Consider the following 22,437-nt stretch of genomic DNA (forward strand, 5'->3'; position numbering starts at 1 on the left):
AGAACAACCCCAGGTACCAGCACAGGCTGGGCCTGACCTGCTGAGGAGCAGCTCTGCAGAGAAGGATCTGGGGGTCCTGAGGGACAGCAAACTGTCCMTGAGCCAGCAGAGTGTCCTGGTRGCCAAGAAGGCCAATGGWGTCCTGGGGGGCATTAGGAAGAGCATTCCAGCAGGTCATGGAAGGTGATCYTGCCCCTCCACTCAGCCCTGGTGAGGCCTCACCTGGAGTGCCATGTCCAGTTCTGGGCTCCTCAGGACGAGAGAGCCATGGAGCTCMTGGAGTGGGTCCAGTGGAGAGTTTGAGGGTGAGCAGGGAACTGGAGCACCCTACTAAAGAGGAAAGGCTGAGAAAGCTGGGCCTGTTTATCCTGGAGAAGACACAACAGAGAGGGAATCTTAGCAAACGCCTTAAGGGCAAATGTTAGGAGTCAGGAGGTCAGGGCCAGACTATTTCCAGCGGTGCCCRATGGCACAACAAGAAGCAAGGGGCACTAACTGAAATACAGGAATTTCCACCTGAACATGAGAAATAACTTCTTTACTGTGAGGGTGACAGAGTACAGGAGCAGAGTGTCCAGAGAGGCTGGGWAGTCCAAAGCTRCCTGGATGCTMTCCTGTGTCACCTGCCCTAGRTGAACTTGCTTGAACAGAGGGATTAGATGATCTCCGGTGATCCCTTCCAATCCCAACTATTCTGTGCCTCCATAATACCTAGCTATGTTAAAAATACAATATTGAAAACCTCATACTCCCTTGGAAATCCCAAATCTCTTTTTTTAACTAGATTTTATTTGATTCTGGAACATGTGTGAAGTTGGCCTTGACTTCTATTTGRAATACTTCTCTCATGAAGTTAATAAGACCTTTCTGTACTTAGCATCATAAATCTGATTCGAGTCTTTCTGTCCCCATCAGATAAAGGAGAATTTGAAGGTTTTGTGATTGGCCTTTGCTTCAGCATGGTACTCATTCTGATTTTTGCACCTCTCACTTGCTCTCTAGTGCTTAAAAGGTAAGAACAGAATGTTGGCTGAAGTTGTAAGCAGCACTCCTGTTTTGCTTAGCTCTGAGTTTCATAGCACTGGGCCTTTTTTGTCATTAAAGGCAACACAACTCAAAAAACATACAACACAAAGGCCCCCCACATTCATTTCACAGTGGGAGCAATTACAAGCTGCTACAAGCTGACTAAAATAGTAAAAAGAATTTGTCAAAAAGATATAATTGTTAGCTTTTGATTCCATTCTCTGACTACCTCCGTTAACAAGCACACTTAGAAAGAGCCAGGAGAGTGGGAAATATGCTATATACATAACAATTATATTAGATTATCCATGAATTTGATTATTTTTATATAGGATGTTTCTTGCAAATGCATTTGGATTTTGAATGTATAAAGTATATATAGAAGCCCATAAGGAGTGGAGTAATATATGAATGAGTAGGAACAAGACAGAATAACAAGGATGCCTGTAAGATCCTCAAGTTTTAGGATAAATGATTTTCTGCAATTATTAAGTATTCCCCCCACATATTAATTTGAGGTACAATATCAGGTGCACACACTACCACAAAAAGAAAATTGTCTGCATAATAATGGCTTCTGATTAATTTTCTGACAAACTTAATTGCACATAACCACTCATCTGACTATTTGGTGTCCTAGAACACTACCTTCTCTTTTATTCCTTTACAAAAAGCACCAGCTTCAGAAGCTGAAAGCACAACTGCTAAAGGACAGATGGCTTGGAAGCCACACAGCATGAGATATCCTGCTTTAGCTTAACTCCTGTCCTTGCCACTGAGGAACAGACACCACTCTCCACGTGAAGCCTCCTGTACTCTCCCCTTTTCAGATTGTACTTTCAGTTGCTCTGCATCTGATATAGCAGTTTTGACAAGAACTTCTGAGACCTACACAGAAGCTTTGACCTAGATTAAAACTTCATTGTGTTAAACATAAGACCACACTTCATTGTCTGGGCCCAGCAGGAAAGAACAGGGGAAAAAAACCTGCAAAACAGCTAGGCAGCACATGGGAGCCCACTGTAGCACTACAAAATAGTGCTTAAATTTATAAATTTGTAGTAATATTGATCACTTTGAACTGAGATGAAGTGATGCCCTCATCCCAAGTGCCTTCTTGATTTGTAAGAAAGGATCCACCAGCCAGCCAAACATCCATCTTCACAGGATCAGCAAGAAGATTCAGTAACTTTACAGGCACAGACTTCACCTCCAGCCACAAGCAGAGGCAGAGTATCCTAAAGCTAATGAAGTCTAGATTTATTTTCATAACTGGAAAACATTGAAGCCAACACTAAGGCGGAGTGATGGTCTGCTTAAACCCCCAACCTCTCTTACAGCTGTGTGGAGGCTCTTCTTATGGACATGAGATGCTGTAGGTAATAGATCCCAGGAGGAGCCCAACTCAAAACAATCAGACTGAGCAGGAACTGTGTTGCCCCCTTAGAACTTCTTCCAGATCACCAGTGCCTTGCACATGGGCTGAATGCAGCAGTATCTTGCTCTTTATTTTTAAGGAAAAGGAAACTTCTAAGTGGAAGCCCAGGAGCAAGTACTTACTGAAACAAACTTCCTGCATATCCCAAAGGCCTCAAGGAATATGGAGGTTTTGTGGAAATGATAAYAAATTAGGATTAGACAGTGATTAAATGTATAGAAAGAGGCATTACCAGCACTTTCACAGCTCCTCTGTCATTAAACAAATAAGCTAATTATCATTAACTCGGCATTTCAATGTAGACTACCAAGTATGACCTTCAGCTTTTAATTAACTTTATGCTTAAAAGTCTCTGTAAAACACTTTTTTTTGGTGGTCACAAAAATGCCCATATGTTATGTATGAATGGTAATTAATTTAAATGCATAGGAAATGTTGGCCATTTAAGCTGAAAGTAAATATAAATTGTTTCTTTACAGGCTGAAAATATCATACTGGCCCAGTGTACCAAGCCCAACAAACAGCAGTGCACTCCAAGATATGGCAAGTACTCTTCTGACAATATGAAAAAATACACAGGGGAGACTTTTGATCAATCTATAATGACAGTTATTCRTCCTTTCATGCTTCACTCTAGAAAATGTCTAGCATCAACAGCTGGGAAGGCAGAATAATATTCAAAATATAGGATGGGGATGGTTGTTATTTAGGCAGAGGCTGTAAACACTTTTAATAAAGATCTCAGACATTTTTGGGTAAATTATAGAGCATTTTAAAATACATGGTTCTTAAAAGAAAAATCAAAGCTAAATGGGGTAGATAGAATCTAAAAAGAGAAATTCAGTTTTTATATCCAGTCAGTTTTCACCAACTCAAACTGATTATTAAGTGCAAGTTATTCAAAATACAAAGTAATGAATTGTGGCCTAAATCCAGTGAAGTCTCAGGACAGAGGCCGTGTCACATRATGTTTTCTGAAGTCTGCTCCTCACTCCTCAGTACTTGCCTCCAAAGCAATCCAGGGGCTCTGGCTGGCAGCTGGAAGTTGCCTGAGGAGCTCCTACTGGTCAACAGGCACCAAGGATCAGCAGCATGCTSAAATCTCGCCCACAGTTTTCCTATATGCCTTGATCAAGTATACCTGAATTTCAGCACTAAAGAAGCAGAGAAATAAGCTGTTAGAAGAAAATCAAATATTAGAAGCAGCTGTGGAAACCCCTTTATCCACTTTTGCCCATTAGTAGATTTATTTGTGTCTTCCCCTTCTTGCCTTCCCTCWTTTAATCAGATTTCTGCTGTAGTTTTAGGGACATCTGATACTAAAAGTTCTCCTTTTAGAACACCTAAGTTTATCTATTGAGTCACAGACCACCTGCCATTGTTCCACCAGGAACTAGTACTGCTTTCCTTTGTAAATCTCTTTTTCTGGAAGACCTGAATTTAATTTGGCACTTGTCAATTTAGTAGTTTCTCTTGTGAGCTTTAACAAGCAGACTTGTATTGAGTCAAACTTCAGGCTTTGGCTAGTTGGTATCTACAAGCCAGACACTGGCCAAAACTGGGATGCATAGTGAAGTAATCAGAAACAAAATTTCAGAAGACACTGATAGTCTGCTGATAATCAAAAATTTTGCTGAAGATCAGCATTGCTTCCTGGGACAAAGCAAGTATGGTTTAGATGACTTCCTTAGTCGCTTTCTTTCATTCTTCCACCTAAATGTAGATAAAGGAGTGATGAGTTCAGAACTAGTATCAGGTAGACATTTTGCCATGAAGAATTGCAAGTGAAATACACTGAGTGAGGCTGCATGCTTCAGAAAGGGCAAATAGGTTCTATGATCCACAGTCCCAGTTTGACATAAAATGTTTAAAAGCAAAATTTGAATGAATTTAAAAGGCCTTTAACTTTTCCTGCAGAGGTAAAGCAACTGTCAAAGAAAATGATAGCTGTGTTAACCATGCCTAGTAGGTAATACTTAATGTTGATAACACTTCAGACACAGAAATACCAGATATCAGATAATGGTTTGGGAGAAAGCAGAAAAAAACACTATGTCAGGATATAGTACAATAAATAGTTTACCAGGTATATTGTCTGGAASTAATTTGGTATTCTGAACACTTGATGAGCTGTGGAGAAAGGTAATYCCCAAACAGGCAGTGCAAAACAGAGGCAGGGAACAGATTTTCCTATATTTTTTACATTTATTTGATTTGTAGTTGTTTCAAGATTGAACTGTACCAGTTTAGTTGAACAACATAGCAGCTCTGGACAAAATCACAAATATAGGCCAGGTAGGCAGCAAGATGACTTGTTCYCCAGACAGAGGATTATTTAACAAGATGTAAGTCAATGGGACGGAGTAGCAGAAGAAAATGGAGGCACCCTCATTACAGAGACCAGGAAAATGAACTATGGAGATCTAAAATGTCTGACAGTCACTCATTCAGTTTCCTGTTCTTTGCATATAGGCAAGATCCTTCAAAGCTGCTTCCTCTTCTTCTTCACCTTTCAGTGCCTCTTTCAGACAGAAGCCCAGAATATGTTGTTTAAAAAAGAACTCTATGATCGTCAAGCCTAATCATTAACCAGCACCACTACATTCACCACTAATCCATGTCCCCAGGTGGCACATGTAGACTTTTTCAGAACACCTTCAGGGATGGTGAATCCACCACCTCCCTGGACAGCCTGACCACTTTTTTAGAGAAGAAATTCTTCCGATTATCCAGTCTGAACCTTCTCTGGTGCAACTTGAGGCCATTTCTTCTCATCCTGTCACTTGTTATCTGGGAAAAGAGGCAACCTCCCACCTGGCTACAGCCTCCTTTCGGGCAGATGTAGGGAGTGATGCCATTTCCCCACAGGGTCCTTTTTTCCAGGCTGAACACTCCCTCAGCTGCTCCTCACAGGAGTTGTGCTCCAGACCCTTCCCCAGGTCTGTTGCCCTTCTCTGGATGTGCTCCAGCACCAGAATGACTCTCCTGAACTGAGGGACCCAAAACTGAACACACAATCCCTGCCCTGCTCCTGCTGGCCACACCATTGCTGATCCAGGCCAGGATGCCATTGGCCTTCTTGGCCACCTGGGCACACCCTGGCTCATGTTCAGCCGCTGTCACCAGCACCCCCAGGTCCTTTTCCTGTGGGCAGCTTTCCAGCCACTCTGCCCCAGCCTGTGGCACYGCCTGGGGTTGTTGTGACCCCAGGGCAGGACCCGGCCCTGGTTCTTGTTGAACCTCACACCCTTGGCCTTGGCCCATGATCCAGCCTGGCCAGATCCCTCTGCAGAGCCTTCCTGCCCTCCAGCAGATCAGCTCCCACCCAGCTCGGTGTCACCCACAAACTGACTGAGGGTGCACTCGATCCCCTTGTCCAGGTCACTGATGGAGTCATTAAACAGAACTGCCCCCAGTACTGAGCCCTGGGGAACAGCACTGGTGAGTGCCCACCAGCTGCATGGAACTCCACTCATCACCACTCTGGGCCCAGCCATCCGGGCAGTTTTTACCTGGTGAAGAGTGCACCTATCCAAACCACAAGCAGCCTGTTTATCCAGGAGGATTCTGGCTTTACTGAAGTCCAAATAGACATAAAACCTATTTTAGATTTGGCAGTGCTGGAATTTGGACTGCTCTTCTTAAAAAAATATTGTAAGGAAGGTACATATCACACAGGTCTTTATTCAAAACAAGGCAGAAGTTAACCATGCAATCGTGTCTACTCATCCCATCACAAGAGAAAAATTGAAATATTTTATGTAGTGCTGCTGAGATTTCAAAGAACAGCATTCTCATTTCCAGTCAGATTACAAATCGTTATAAGAAATAAAATAAAAAAAAACAATATACACCTACTTATTTCTTGCATAAGAACCATAACAATTTAAACAAATTTASAGCAAGTGGAGAGGTTGGGGGGAGGAGGAAGGGAAAAATAGCTACACCAGCTTGCCCATAATTTAAAAAACATTATTGCAAATGTGGGCAAACCCAGAACAATCTAAGTGGAAAATAAGGAAGCTTGGTTTTACCAACTGTTCTCCCATTAACCCCCCAGAATTTGCAAAAACTTGTTAACTCCAGGTATGCTTAGATCACAACATAGCATTAAGTTTCAAAACAAACTGCTTGCAGCAGCTGACAGCTTAATCTTGTCTGGCTGCTGTTCAAGCTGCTGCCTTTTTATAGTAACATACTTGTTAAATTTTTGAAAGCTGTTTTTCTCAGAACAGCACATCATGAGCCTTACATTTTATCATTGCTACCTTTGGTCCCAAGTACACMTAAAAGAAAGAAAAACTTTGCTTAAATGTTATGGGACAGAAGAAGATGGTCCTCTAAATTAGGTAAGTAAGTATTTTCATTCAAAGATGASATTAAATAGATTAATTAGCATATTACTCTTTCTCTTTGCTTTGTCTCACAGACTAATTGGAAACCTGTTTCAAGGTCACTGCTTCAGRCTCTGTCAGACAATGACACCACCAGCCTTTTTGTCATAGAGCACGAGTTGAAGGCTCCTCTGACTTTAGACCTTTTCACAGATGGTGAAGACAGCCAGCATGACACTTGCAGGTTGGAAAAACCTAGCAATGACACAGACATAAGCCTGAGGCATGAGGAAATCCCTGCAGAAGCAGTTACAAGTGAAGAAGACATCATTTCTACTGAAGTACCGCTCTTGAGTGACTATGCCAGCATGGAGGTCAGCCAGAAAGCCCTGATGGGTCTGGCAGTGAGCATGCCTGAGAGAGCTGCTCATCCTCATCTGGACATGGAACTGAGCAGCAAGCCAGCACAAACTGTGCATAAGCTTTTGTTTGCTTCCCAGGACTACCTCAAACAAAGCCAGGTAGTAGTTTTGTCATCTGGACCAACTTTAATGAAGCAAGTCAATTAAAACTGAAGCATCTTCATAATTTTCCTTACCATAAAACCAAGTTCTAAAATGTTGGTGGAGCCACAAGGACCATATGGAACAGTGAGCTTGTGATAATCTYCACTACAAAAGACTCCTTGGTGAAATAGATCGATTATTCAATTAGATTAGATCATCACAATCATTTTGTTGAAAGTCCTACCATCTTCACAGAGGCAAAACTTTCAGAGAATTATATGAGAAATCCTTCAAGATACCTCTTGCTTGGTATTTTGTCCCAGGGCACTCAGGATCCATTCAAGGCTTCCAATCTAAGCACAATGCCATTGTAGATATCAGGAAAATTCTTTACTCACTACGACCAGCTTAAGATCTTGTTTTCAGATCTCAGAAGCTCTTCAGCAAAAAAAAAAAAATTCAGCAGAAGTACCTACTACTCCAAAGAAGCTCTCCAGYTGGTCAAAGCTGGCCAAAGAAATTAGTGCAAATCTTTGATAGGAATCAAAAATTCTCTTTATTGATCTAGGTGAGGCACAATTAAGTGCTTTACACCCTAGAACTTTGCAGCTTTTGTCATTGCAGATAAATAATGCTGTGTAAGTGAAGACCATAATAAGTTTCATTAACAGTATTGGAGTTACTTGCATTAAATTAAGGCTRTTTCCTCCTATAATTCCCTACACATTCAGAAAAACCCATCCATGTTTTGTGATGAGGTGTTGCTGCAGATACGTTTTCCCACTGCATGCCATGACAATAAGCGTTAAACAGACTTCAGGAGCTGAACAGATAGTTCACTTAGTCACTGCTCCAAGGATTGCATGGAAGGGAGCCACTGGAATACAGGGGATGAAAGGRTGCTCCTCAAGATGCTCTAGGCAGCTCTGTCATGGATCTCCACAACGCAGGGAGTCGGAACCCTTTTCTGGCTAACAAGGATTTCTCAGTCATGAACTCTGCAGGTATTAATGGCCCGCACTTATTGTAAAAAAACCCAATTTATTGTTGTTTCCTYGATTTTCAAGAGCATTTCATTAAAATTGCTTTGTGGAGAAATAAATTGATGAACTGCATCCTAAGCATCAGATTTCCCTAGATGGACACTTTAAAAAATTCTCTCATTACAAGTGAAGGACGATTTACATTCTCAYTAATATTTCCACTCATACTAGGCATTATGAGTTATAGAGCAGCCATGCTTGCAAAAACTCATAGAAATTCCATAACCCCCCTTCACTGATTTAGTGAGAACCCTTAACAAAATCTGTTTTATTCTCTTTCCTTATTTATATTCACTCTCTCTTTAACTACATGTCTCTATATCTGATAAGACTGGCAGGAACAATCCTGTATTTCACTGTAGGTTATGCACTGTAGGTTATACTGTTTTTTTTCTTAGCACCTCAAATTCATTGTTCTCCCTCAAAGCAATGTGCACACATGGTTGCTAAATTTTGTAATTGAAACAAAGGGCAAGAGGAACACTCCCCAGAGACCACACAAGTTTGGAGAGTCCTTTAAATATCTTCCTTCTTTTTAAAAATTTTGTAACTTTACCTGTTTTGAATTTAAGAGAATGCAAATGATCCTACAGTTAGTGGAACCATTGTTCCTTGTAACATCTAGTAGTTGTGTTGAAATGAAAAGCTGTTATAGGCAATGAAGTCTTGATATATAATCACCATCAAACAGTCATAATTTGTCCATTTCCAAAATGTAAGAATTATCCATGCTCCTTGCTTATAGTACTTTTTTCATTTCTGGTCAGATAAACTTATTTTACTGGTGCAATTGGTACCTTTGATAGCTTTACAGTAAGCCCTGAATCCTGTAAACACTGTATTCTTTTCTTAGTCTGAACCTACTAAACCAATACTTACCATTCTGTTATGTGTAAAGTAAGAAAGCAAAACCAAACCAAAGTCCTGCAAACAGTTTCAGTGTATGAAGCAGCCTTGATATGTAAAACTCAACAGATGGCTTGGGCTTTTAACTCCACTACACCAGCCATTGTCTGACATCTTACTAAAGAAAATTCATATAGCGGGACAGGAGAATTGTCCTAGAAGCACTCATGGATATTAAATAGTAGGGATAGATGTACTCTACTTTCAGTTGTAAAGCTCACAATATATGTGACTCTTAATTGATCTCATTAGAGCAATATTTGTACAATGACTGTAAACAGTACATGTGGGAGAATAAGAGATACATGAAAAATCCTGTTATGAAGGTTAGATATAAACTAAGAACTCAACCCATCATGATACATCCTTTAAAAATAAAGAAAAAACCTTTCATGAGGAGAGAAATAGACAAGTACACCTGCTAAGTTGTTTCATGCAGCCAAAAAGGAGGTGTTGCCTTGATGGCCAGTTTTTAACAATGACAYGGAAAGAGTTAAGGGGATAAAAAGGGTTTTACCTTGGTATTTGGGATCCCAGGTGCACAACTTGATGGCAGAATGCACACCCGTGTACAGCACRGGTACAAGTTTTATAGGTTTCAGGAATTAGCATATCTATCTAGGATTCCCCAATRAGAAACTTAACAAATGCAGTAATGTCCCCCTATTCTAATGAATCCCCCCCTGGATGAGGCCAGAGCCCAGTTTACACAAGATGTTCCAGAGAGAAGGCTTCACCCAAGGCTGGAGCCTCGGGTTTAAGATAGCACAGGGCACACTGACTTCTTCCTCAGGATGTTTGGTCTCTGTGCCCAGGAGAACTCCTAAACTTAGCTGGAATATCGGGCTACAGGAATTACAAACATGTGGGCTAAGGGGTACAGGTGGATGCATAGAGGGTACAGAAAGTGTAAAAGGAAAAGCAAAAATCATCAGGCATCATTTGTTTAGTTGKAAAAACATCTTTACTCAGGGACACAGGATTAAGAGACACACTGTGCTCAGGTCTTCAGGTTAGGGAAAACCAGGTCTGTGGTTTGTGTTTTTTTTGGTTGACTCTTCTGTGGAAGGGTTCTACAACAACCATCTAGTTGTCCCACATGACCTCTTCAGACAGTTTTTTAAAAATGTGCATATAGTGGTTTATAGTGAGTGCAGAAGCCTTCCTCTACTACTAAACCWGTAAGATAGTTCATTCCTTGTGCTATAGTACTCTCAAAGTGGTTTCTGAGGTGTTCTTAGCCTCAATACTCTTAGCTTCAGTGAAATTGCATCTATGAAGGCTCAGGGCCATAAAATAGAATGCATTTTATAATTACATTTTTGCTTTCTTTCCACAGTCAGCATAGTTCTGGATCATCACTGTTTGCATTAGTGAGAATTTAGACATGGTAAAAGCTTAGACAATTGTAGGCCTGGATATTGTATAGTGATTAACAGCATGGGATACTGTACTGCAAGGTTACAATGCTTTAGCATCTGGTATTTACAGAGAAAGGAAAGTAATATTCAGTCCCTAATACAGCACAAAGCTAGGTTAGTACACACRTTGTTTTTTTTCTGGTATCCAGAGTAGACGTCTTTTCTCGCATGGACATGAAGATTTTTTTAAAAATTATTATTATTTTTTTTTCTGTTGTGCCTGAAGTCAGACTTGCAGTGCAATAATCAGCACTGAAAATTACCACAGTGTGACACAGACAAAACAAATATTCATCCTAGAACAGGAGTGTTGGTCCAAGGCACCAGATATTGAACTGGCCATGGTATCACAGTCAAAACAAACCTTTCAGATATGACTGAGAAGGCCCTGCCATCTGTATATGGAGTATCACCTATTAACATGCAAGTACATACATCACATTTCAGTACATTTTAGCAGATTGCTGTGGCATTAGAGTACAAAATTAGCAGTGGTAAAGTACTAAATATAGTGGCAGCTTTGCAGTAGGCTTGTTACAAAGCCCGCAGCATGCTCAGTGTCTAAATAAGCTGTATTTAAAACACCACCTGAAATCTGTCTGCATAGCTCAGGAGGGGGTGCTCCAGCACTGAGTTTTATACTACAGCGCAGCATAGCCTAACTTCTAGAAGATGCTCATCTTAGACCAGCTATCACACTTGTACTTTCTGAAATTCCAGGACTGATTCTGGCTTAAGCATTTTTGTTTCTCCACTGTAATTTCTTCAACAGGCTTTCAGGGTTTGAACATTCTTGAGAGATTTCTCTCTTGGGTCACAAAACCAGCTTGTGCTCTCAGCAATAAGGGTAGCACTTTCAAAAGTAAATCCAAAACTGTGATCTGGAAAGTCTTAGTAAATGTCTTGGGTTGATTTTTGTGMCAATCCTGTATTCCTATATCCMATTGGCTTGTAATACCCAAAAGGTGCCTGCGCCTTTAAATGCAACTCGGAAGAAGGGGCAGGAGCAGCACGGGCAGTTTAAAAGCCAGGGAGCTCAGCTCTTGAGCTTTTGAGCTCAGCTTTTGAGCTCAGCTCTGCRCAGCAGGAGTTCCTTGCTCRCTGTGTGCAGGGGAGTTACATCGTTACCATTTAGCAAACTCGGGTTTGTTAGCTTGGGCAAACAAGATTTCCCTGGACCACCACCCTTTTCTCCAACCCATATGATTTTTTTTCTTTGGGAGCAATTTGGCGGCCAGCAGGGAGAAGCTGTGCTTCTTGTTCCGTCTTGTCCTGGACTCTGGAAGAAGCCGAGCCCTCTGTTTCATCCACAGTGAGGACTATCATCAGGTTTTTTTCCACTGTTGTCAGAGCGGCCATGTGGACTCTTTTCTTTTGTTTCTTTWTCCCAGGGATGAGAGCCGCCATTTTCTCCAAGCCACATGGTCGAGTGGTTTTGTAGGGGGAGCGGACAGTGCCTGTTCCTGAGTTTTAAATATCTAACAGTTACTTTTTAATCTGTCTCCTGTGGGCACTGTGTTTTGTTAATAAACTACTTTTTTTTTTCTCTTCAGTTTTGCCCGAACATCTATTTCATATTGGTGGGAAAAAAATATCAAATTTTTCACTTCAGAGGAAACATTTACCTTGTAACATTTTTCTCTGAAAACATTGCCTCAAACCAAGACAGCAAGTGATACACAGAACCATATTTATAAATGAGGACTTCTGGCCATTGATTCCAAGTGATGTGTTAGAAAAGGTATCTTTTCAACAGTAGTACAATGATCCAAACGCAAGAACACCCAGAGCTTTTGGAAAGCTTGTTTTAAAGGTATAAATTCAGAGTATTAAAGCAAAGTTTCTGTATAAGCACTAAAGCAGCACCACAATTTTCGTTCTCCTGCCTAATATTGCAATCACTAGTCATTAATCCATCATAATTTACACATCCAGTCTTCCGTCTCAAAGATACCTCAATTCTTAGTTCATTGCACACAAGTTCACATCTTCATAGTACAAAAGAGAATGTGGAGACTGAACTAAAAACAGTACTCACCCCTTCTCCCCAAACTCAAAAAYCTTCCCCCATCGTCAGTTTCCAGGTAGCCAAGCACCAAGCAGCAGCAAGTGTACACGGCATAAATAATCATCATATCCAGACRTTTGATAACTAATCAAAATTAGGCATTTTATATCTCAAGGGTCTGCTTGTAAGTCAGAAGATGAATCAACAGTGGCACCAGCAGGCTTGGACCATTACTCACCTCTTTACAACAGGAGACAGATCAGGAATGAGGTTTGACTGCTTTTATGTAGCTCTTGAGAACTATCATCTGGAAGGCTGACATAGCTTCTACGGCAATCATTTTTCCTTCATGGTCTTTACGGATTTCTATTTGTCTCTATTGATAGAGCATAAAGACAAAACTTGCTAATCTTACAGGCAGGTGACCTAATCTGATGACTTCAAAAGGGATATACTACTATCTCCATTTGCAGTTATAAGGTGCTATTGGAAGTTACACATCTGACAGAAGAAAGTTATTTTAAAAAGTAGTAGGATTTATGATTGTCACCTGCTGAATTTCTACAGTTCTTACAACAATAAATTTCCTAAGGTAAAAATGGTCAAAAGGAATCTGATTTACTAGAATGAATTAACTTACGCAATATTTGGCTACCATCTTCCATCTGGACAAAAAAGCACCTTATATGCCCATTTCTAAGACATTCAGTGCAATACAATGACCCAGGTCTGAAACTTTCTTTCATCAAAAGATTCTGAAGTATACTTCAAGTTAATTAATTCAGCACGGACACAATTTGTTTGAACAGAGAAGAATACTCCAAGTTCTGATATAAAATTAGAAGATTGAGACTAGCGTATTACAGTGACTTACTGTGTCCCACATTATGTGAGAAACGGCCCTACAAAGCAGYCTCCAGCTCCCCTAAGCTCATACCRTAACAAAGAGCTGTCATCTGTGCATTCTTGTTGGAAGCAAACGTAACAAAACAAACAGATCACAATTCTGAAGATGTCAGTGAATCAAAGGATCTCCTTGCTGATATAACTGTAATTTGGAAAGACGAAATAGTACTTTTACAATTAGCACAAGTACCCAGTCACCATCGTACGTAGAGGTTGGCCTCTCTCTGTAATACATGATTCTGCACCATTGCAAAGTCATCTCAATGTGTTTCTCAGATGTTCTTCYCTGCTTTCACAGGGAGGAACAGCATCATGAAATGGATTAGCCAGACCACAGATGTGGTGACTAAAGGACCTGTGGCGACTAAATCTGTGGGAGTGAAACCAGCCATGAGTCTCATTACAGACATGACTGACCTCAAAAATCACAAGGTCAAGTCACTGTTGAGCAGGCCTGTTGAAAGACACATCTCAAACTTTTGCTCCTAATCATTGCTATTCAGACTCTTACACATTATACAAAGCAATTTAGAAGCTTAGCCATTGAAAAGTAAATTTTAATACAAAAATATCCATGGCAATCAATTGATAGCTACTGTTCATGTCAGAAATTCTACCTAAACTCCCGATCCTACTTTGATGTAGTCTTCTATACAGTCACATTTACTGATTTACTATTTGAAAGTGAGACACACTCTGGTGAAACTATGGTAATTCCCTATGCAGAAAATCCCCCGCTCAGACAGGGAATTCAGAAGTCTCTTTTTAAATTAAACACTGACAATGCATTAAATTACTTAACCCATTATCACTTTTCCTGTAACATTCTTGCATCAGTACAACAGACAGTTTCAMAGTTCTTGATTCTGTGGCAGATGAAGCCTATSAAATTTAAAAAAAAAAAGAAAAAAAAAGGAGACAAATATACAGTCATTTGCTTTATCTCATCTAAATTTAGTGGAAGTGAGTTTATGACACCATTAAAACTTTGGAATATGATTTATTTATGAAAATAACAATGTAATAGCATTTAACATTTCTTTATATGTACCATTTTCATAGCTGCTTCATTGTTGCTAAAACATACCAACTTAGCACAAGCTTGGTTACCTGTTAATTAAACTTAGAATACCTACTTATTAATATTGAATTAATATCGAAATATCRAACTTAGAGAAGGAAAATAGTAATTTTACTACTGGGGTGCTTAGGTTCCTCAGGTATATCTGAATCTAGTCTGTGATAGGTAAAATTTGTGTGCAATAAATTAGACACAGCTCCCRTATCAGTGGAGAAAATACCAGAAATGACCCACTGATAGGCTACATAACCTATGTATGTTAAATTTCTCCCTTGATCTTTCTGGGCGAAATCAGTTCTTCATTTGATTGTTAGGTAAATGATGGCTTTCCAAAGTAGCAACTTCTAAGTGGTTCATGATTTATTCATCAGTGCAGCAGCAGTTCTAAATCTTTGCACTACAGACAGAGCAACAACTTCTAAGCCAGTTAACTGGCAGCCTCRTTAAGGATATCAAGAACTGCATGAAAGGGAGATAAAACTGTTCTTTTACCATTGCTGATAAGTCTTTCAGGCCAAAAAAGACACATATCGCCTTTACAATGGAAAAATAGTGATTTCCTTAATTAGGAATACACTTTATACACTAAAAATCTCTAATCTTACATCAAATTTGGCACTAGATCATAAGTGAACATAAAAAATGTAACCATTTTTAAAAAAGTGTAAGCAGAAACTTTCCAGACTATGAAGAGCTAAAACCTTCATTTTTGCTGTCCGTATTCTCCTCTATTAAGCTCAAAAATCTTAAAACTGAATTCCAAGACAATTAAAAAAAAATTGCCCTCTTGGATAGTAAGATTTCACATGTTCAGGAAACACTGAAAACTGAAGTTGGTAGATAGCTTCTCAACTGTAGTATTTACTTAAATAATACAGAACTGAAGTGTTAACAGCTGCAACTTCTCAAACTAGTGGTAAAATAGCTTCCTCTACATATTGACAAGTTTATTAAGCTCTATTACATTGAAGAAAATACATAAGAAACCCTTTGCTAATGTGCTCACATACTACACTTGGACTTAACTACAAATGAGTCAGTCTTRAATCAGAAATACAAATAAATACCCCATGCAATGACATTTTTTAAAAGCCTAAAATTAAACAGATGAAAGTGTAGTTCTCTTACATTTAAAAAATTCCTTTTGTACAGTGCTTTTAGTTTTCAATGTAATTTAAMTTACATTTTTCAACATACAAAAATAAAGCTAAAATACAAGCTGAAAACTTCTGTTTATGTATTAGCAAACAAGATTAAATTTTAGATTCTCTTTAGGCACTAAAACTTAATGATATCTACGTATATTGAACTCTCCTACATCTCTACATCTATTGATGTAGTGTAGAACACTACATCTCTGGTGAGAAAATTACATCTCTTTGAACTAAGTGTCTATTGATCAACATGATTTTATCCATTGACAGATTTCAGCATTTATGCCACTAAGTAATATCTTCACTTTCAAAATTATGGTAACACCAAAGGCAATAACTGATTGCTATAAAACGGAAAACAGTACCACCAAGTGGCATATGCCCCAGATAATGATTTAGAATTCACATCTTTAAGATTGTTTTACAACCATAATGCTGTTACCACCCTAACATTTACAAAATCCAAGATTATTTTGAGCTTTTTTTCCCCCTCTGACACTACAGGAACTGATCTTGTTTCATTACAAAAGGACATTGATGCAGAGCTGCTTCAGAACTAAAAGTAGACAATACACAGAGCACTATGGCATTACTCTTTGCAATGGTCATACATATGAATGAAAAATAAACTGAATAAGGACAGGTAATACATATACAATAATTTGTAACATTCAGAGCATGCTTTACTTATTATCTCTTTCTAAGCCCAGAAGAAAACCACTGAACTCCCTAATCTAGTAACTATTACAAGATAGCAGGACAAGCTATAGGCAAGAGAAAAGCTACTATGTAACAGACCTGAAAAGTTTCAAAATAATTTCAGGTATTGAATCAGATATAATTGGACCAGAGAACAATAGCATGCAATGCAAAGCATGATATGGACCACTGACGTTCACTCGTGGCAGCAGAGTAAATGCACTGAAGTATCCACAGGTCATTTCAGAATCCAAGCTGCGCAGAGGTTGCTGCTGCCAACCAGGTAATATAAGGCTAGTTCAGAAATATCTATCTACCAAAAAAAATTGGCAAGTGATTAATGAATAGGCAAAACCCACATCTCAACAATTTTCTCAGGTATTTTTCAGCTATCTCTAGTTTCTAACCCAGTGCTTTTATTACCCCAATTCCAGCTCTGACATACRAAAGCTAACAATTCTTCACATACTACTATCAGTGTTCGCAAATAAAATTTCATGCCTCACACCTGTGTATACCCAGTGACTTTGATGAATTTAAGAAACCTCTATATGGAGTTTGACATCCTGTTTCATTCACCAAGCAGTTCTCTTGTGCTACTTTCCTCCTTCAGCACACAAAGAAAAATCCTGCCTGCTAACCAAAAACKTTTTCAGAAAACAGCTATGGCCACTAATGGATGTGTGTTATGCGGTCTTTGCAAAATGGCACTGCTATCATCACTCTTGTGAGCAATTTTCAAATAAGGGTTTATCCAGAAAAAACTACATGTAAAACAATACAGCAATTATGAACTGCACTGTTCTCAAACCTCTACCTGAGTTCCTACCATTTATAAAGTGGAAAAATGAATGATGTGACACAGAAGCTCAGCACGCAAGTTTGTTAACAATGAAGGCAATGGACTTCCCATGGAAGATGGACACATTCAGTGGATTATGCACTCAACCCTGTAGGAGCACATTAGAACTTCATTACCGTGCTATGCTACCAATTTATCGTGAGCTAACCTCTACAGAGATAAATATTTTACAGAGWAAGAGTTCTCCAAAAGTGTCTTGTTTAGAACAGAGGAACTGTTAAACACCTGGTAAGAAGGGACAGATTRTAACTACCTCACAGATCTGCACAGCATTATTTACAAAGCAAAACCAGGAAATACAGTATTTGCAAAAAATATGATTTGAGGTAGGGARGCAATATTTGTGTTTAGTRATTACTTTTTTTAAAAAMACAAAATGAAAAAAAAACCCAAAACACTTTTAGTAAGGGAACCATACAAAGTAATATGGYGGATATAGCCTCACATGTGTGGTAAGCTAGCTAGTAAGTTAAGGCTGCCATCCTTAACTACTGTTAATTTCCAAAGGTATGTTTCTCAGCCAAGTGTACATAATCCTTTACACACTTCGTATCTACCATAGAGCTATGCAATTTCAGGACAACAAACCTTAAGAAATCAAACTAATACCAGCTAAAACAAGATACACTGAAAGAAATCTAGTTCTTCCCAAAGGACAAACTTCGCTTTTCAAAGATACCATAAATAATACATGAGTATTTTTACTATTATCTACATTTCAAATGAAGTAAGATCTATGAATAAGACCAGATGGTCTAAAAATATTATTATAATAAGTATGTACCAGCAGAAACTTCCCTCTAAAATACTTATTTTATTAGTGAAATGGTACCAAAGATAACAGGTATACAAACAATCTCCGCTCTAAGCTACTTACACATCATAAATAAGACAGCTGTTGTTGCAAGACACAATCTTTCACAGTCTTCCTGTAAGCATACAGATTTTTTATTATCAGAATTAGCTGTTTTCCAGCCAACAGCATGTGGCCTAAACATCACAAAAAAAGGCTGTTCTATACTTTACATGGTAAAGCATTTTCTGTTGTGTTAAATGTACACAGTGGCAAGAACATTTAAACCTTATAGAAAATGAAGAATAATTAAGCAGCTTCACAATCAAAGTGGATTCCATTACTTAGGAATTGGGCAAAGTTTTCATCCCCTTTAATGTGCTTGCCTTCCACTGAAAGAATTAACTATGCAAAGGAAAAGTAAAACAAATAGAAAGCAAATAGGCAATACACTATTAATTTTTTATTTTAACTAACAGAAATAACACTTCCCATGAGGTAAGGCAATTAAGAAATTTGATTGCATTAAATTGTAGTAAAAAATAACCTACGCGATTTTAGGTATGTCTTAAAAGTATAACTGATCARAAATCTCACGTAACCAAATAAACTAGTTCAGAGATCACAAGCCATGTTTTGTCTTGACAAAAATACTTTTGTCATTCTCTTCTCAGATGCTTTTCTCCACAAAGAATTAAAAAAGAATCTCTACTATGTAAGCCCTGTGTAAATTAATACTTTCTTCCACAAATTATTATCCCCCATTTCTTTGCATCTCATTTCTTTTGTATCACCCAACACATATCAGAAGAAATAACAGAGGTAACAGTTAAGGCCATCCAAATATAGATTGAACATCTTAAGGACTTTCTTTGATGCAGGTGATCAGAGCACACTTTGTATTCAGCTACTACTTTTGTACAGTGATGGTCCCCAAATTACATCTTTTCTCTTATTTAGAAATCTTTTCTAAGAATAAAAAATAAAAATAAAATGGAGCTTCAATATTTTAACAAGTGAATCAAACAACCACTCTGACAAGTCACTTGCATTCTTGTCTACAGTATGGTGGTGGCAAAATAGCAAGAGAGATCATATAAGATTTAGCTGAAAATGTGTAACAGCACATATATATTTCTAGAAAATACCACTTTTTTAGAAGGCACTAAAGCTTCTGCTTGTGCTCCCATTTTTTTTAACAAAAAAAAATTATTTTCAGAATGGCACCTGTACCATTTTCAGCTGAACAGACACACTGCAGTACATTTGAAAACAAAGCTGTAAGTTCTGGTATCACCATACAGATGTGCTCACTTCTCTACAGACAAAAAAACCAAAAAAAAAACCAAAAACGACTCCAAAAAACCCTGTAAGCTAACCTAGTATCTATAACATGGCAATGTTCCTTTTAGGAACAGAAAAAGCGCATGCATTATTCAAATACTTTAAAAGAAATATTAATTTCAGGGATATTAGTATGAAATTATTTTAAATAATAAACCCTAAGGATCTCAAGCAGTGAGCAAATGAAAAACATACTAATCTATGAGCATTTAACATAAGAACAGTAAAACCATGTTTATGCTTAAATCCCCTTTCCCGACAGTTGTCATTTACAAGGAAAGAAAGTGTGTATAAATGCACCATTTTCAAGCACATCAAACAGCACACATTGAAGTTTTTGTGGATTTTTCAACCTACAGGGCAAAACAATACAAAAGTCATCAACAAACAAGAAGTATTTTAAACAACCTTCAATGCATATCTTCAGCTTTTTTTGGGAAGTACAGGTTTACATCTTTCAGTTTCTAGTTACTTGTAACAGCTTATAGCAAAACTTAACATAAATCATTTTACAAGTACAGCCATCATGGAAATGCATGGATTTTCAGAGATGAATAGTTCTGATGGCATCTGCCTTTTCATGGTATAACTACTGGTCCATGCTCTCTTGCTTTACAGCAAGAAGACAGCAAAGCTATCACAATAATTGGAGGAGAGACTAGTACTATCAACACGTTCAAGTTGATTGCTTTAACATTTTCTTCCTCATTCTGGGAAATCAAATGCTTTGGATTTCATTCCTTAGTTGAATTAGAAGTCCATTCTTTGCTTTAAACCTCTTCAATTTTTATTGAGAGGTTTTCTTCATTTGGTTGGCAGTTCCCATTCTGTTGTAGCTTGACTTCATCTGTCCTTTGTGTATCTCTATTGTCTACCTCCTTGTCAGTTTCTGAATTCTGATCTTCTTTATTGTTATCTTTGTCCTACCAAAGACAAAATTATTTGACACCAAATAATATTCTTAGCATTACAGGCCATGACCTCCAACCAACCCTCAGTAATTTTAGTTTCAATTTTTACATGTCTGTCTTGTCTCTCCAAATTTTAGAATAGAGATGTAAACTCTTTTCCCCCCCCCCCCTTTTTTTTTTTTTTAATAAGTTTTTTTTCAATTGGCTGAAGTCAGGCACTGATAGCAATCTATCCTCAAGAAATTATGCCATAATTTAATAACTACATTTAGACAAAACAGAACAAGCAGCACCATGGAACATATGAGAAACAGCTCCAGAAATTCAGATTTCACTAACATTTTTTAAACAGAACATGGCCTTTTCTTTCTTATCAGGTAGCTGATKAATTTTGAGAGAGTTCTTGGGTAAAATACTTAAGCATTTGAACAGTCACCTAAACCAGTTATCTTGTAACAGTCAAATATATTGAGCAGAACAAACTACTCTTTAAAGGTGCGCTGCTATTCAAATTTTAACACTAAACAATTTGAAAATGTTTCTTTTTTCAATTACTGTACCTTCTATTTTGCAGGGAAAAATCCCATACCTCTCTTTCACAACTCTTGAACTTTACTCCTATATAATCCAAYATAAAATCCAGATAAGTCAATGATGGAGAAGTTGAACTGCACAGTGAGAGTTTATTTAAGAATAATTTTTCTGATTAACAGTCAAACCACCCCTGAACACTGCTTCTTAGCTACAAGATCTGCCTGCAGCYAGGCAAGCGGTAACTTCCGCCATGCAACAGGAAAGAGAAATGGAATGTTTCTGTAACCTAATCACAAAAACTCCTACAGGTCAACCAAAGTTCAAATATGGTGACTTAAATGGGCCTACTAACCCTACCTAGCAAATACTAAATCCATATGGCAGTAATTTGGTAAGGAAAACAAGAAAAAGAAGGGAGTAAAAGAATAAAAGAGACAGAATTCCAGTAACAGCTTCACTACCACTTGACTGGTCATCACTTGGTCACAAACTTACCTTCAAAGTAGTAGTGCTTTTGTCAGATTTCTCCTTTCCCTCTTTTTCTTTACTACTTTTTTTCTTGGAAGTGGAGCGTTCTCTTTCTCTTCTTTCATTATTTGTATCTCTTTCTCTTTTTTTTTCTTTCTTGTTTCTGTTTCAGAAATTTTTTATTCAAATTAGGATTTGCTCCAACTACAATAAACTTTAAACCATTTGACTGCAAATTATACTCCCAGTATGGATTTWAAAAAAATTTCCTCTCAAATTTTAACAGAAAAACCCTTTGTAAAGACAATAGGATTTTTTTTACCGAAGCAAGCTAAACAGTGCATRTGAACAGAACACATAGTATTTGCAAAGAAAAAAGCAAATCAATCTGTATAAGATGAAGATATCTTATTGATCTGAAGCAATATTCAATGCTGATTGATTTGAACCTATGTCACTGAAAGAACACCAGAGCTCAAATCTGCAATAGTTGAGCTAGTTTTAAATTAAAACTGAATCACACTGACCAACTGAATTAGTCTTAGACATTAGCACAAAAGSAGTTAAACAGTGAAAACACTTAAATCCTTCCTTTTTTACTAATCATTAACTTCTGTTTACGTCAAACCGACCTTCTTGGAGAAGGAGATCGTGAAGACTTTCTTTTTGCAGTTTTTGATGTTTTAGGAGACTTGGAGGGACTTCTACTCTTCCTTTTACGCCTTTCTCTGTAGGACCAAGAAATTCAAAACAATCAAAACCCAAAAAGAATAAAGTCAAAAAGTACATAAAGAGAGCTCTTAAAACGATCTGACATATCCACTGAATTTAACAGTCTGTATTACCAACAAAATATGAACTGTACAACTAAAAAAAAAACCATTCTGAATGGTTCCATTTAGTGGGAAAGGCAGTATGAACTTCAAAGGGTAACATTACAACCTGAAGACAACTGCGACTTCAGTTTACCCTGACTGTATTAATTCCTGAATACATGAGCCAG

The 22,437-nt window shown here is 38.1% G+C and overlaps 2 protein-coding genes across 3 annotated transcripts in view; one reads left to right on the forward strand and one right to left on the reverse strand.

Moving 5' to 3' along the window:
• Positions 1-8,707, forward strand: part of LOC130588724 (interleukin-6 receptor subunit beta-like) — a 31,986-nt gene extending 23,279 nt beyond the window's left edge. The window contains exons 13-15 of the mRNA XM_057389613.1: positions 916-1,012; positions 2,944-3,007; positions 6,894-8,707. Coding sequence (XP_057245596.1) covers positions 916-1,012; positions 2,944-3,007; positions 6,894-7,367 — 635 coding nt within the window. The 3' untranslated portion in view covers positions 7,368-8,707. The remainder of the gene's footprint in view (positions 1-915; positions 1,013-2,943; positions 3,008-6,893) is intronic.
• Positions 8,708-18,627: 9,920 nt separating this feature from the next.
• SREK1 (splicing regulatory glutamic acid and lysine rich protein 1) overlaps positions 18,628-22,437 on the reverse strand; it is a 30,550-nt gene continuing 26,740 nt past the window's right edge. For both annotated transcript variants that reach the window (XM_057389614.1, XM_057389615.1), the window contains exons 10-12: positions 22,067-22,162; positions 21,462-21,597; positions 18,628-20,444 (exon numbers count right to left, since the gene is read on the reverse strand). In XM_057389614.1, coding sequence (XP_057245597.1) covers positions 20,292-20,444; positions 21,462-21,597; positions 22,067-22,162 — 385 coding nt within the window. In that variant the 3' untranslated portion in view covers positions 18,628-20,291. The remainder of the gene's footprint in view (positions 20,445-21,461; positions 21,598-22,066; positions 22,163-22,437) is intronic.

This window comes from Malurus melanocephalus, unplaced genomic scaffold (assembly GCF_030028575.1).
Source record: "Malurus melanocephalus ecotype Western Australia unplaced genomic scaffold, MMel_1.1 scaffold_18, whole genome shotgun sequence".
Classification (NCBI taxonomy): Eukaryota; Metazoa; Chordata; class Aves; order Passeriformes; family Maluridae; genus Malurus; species Malurus melanocephalus.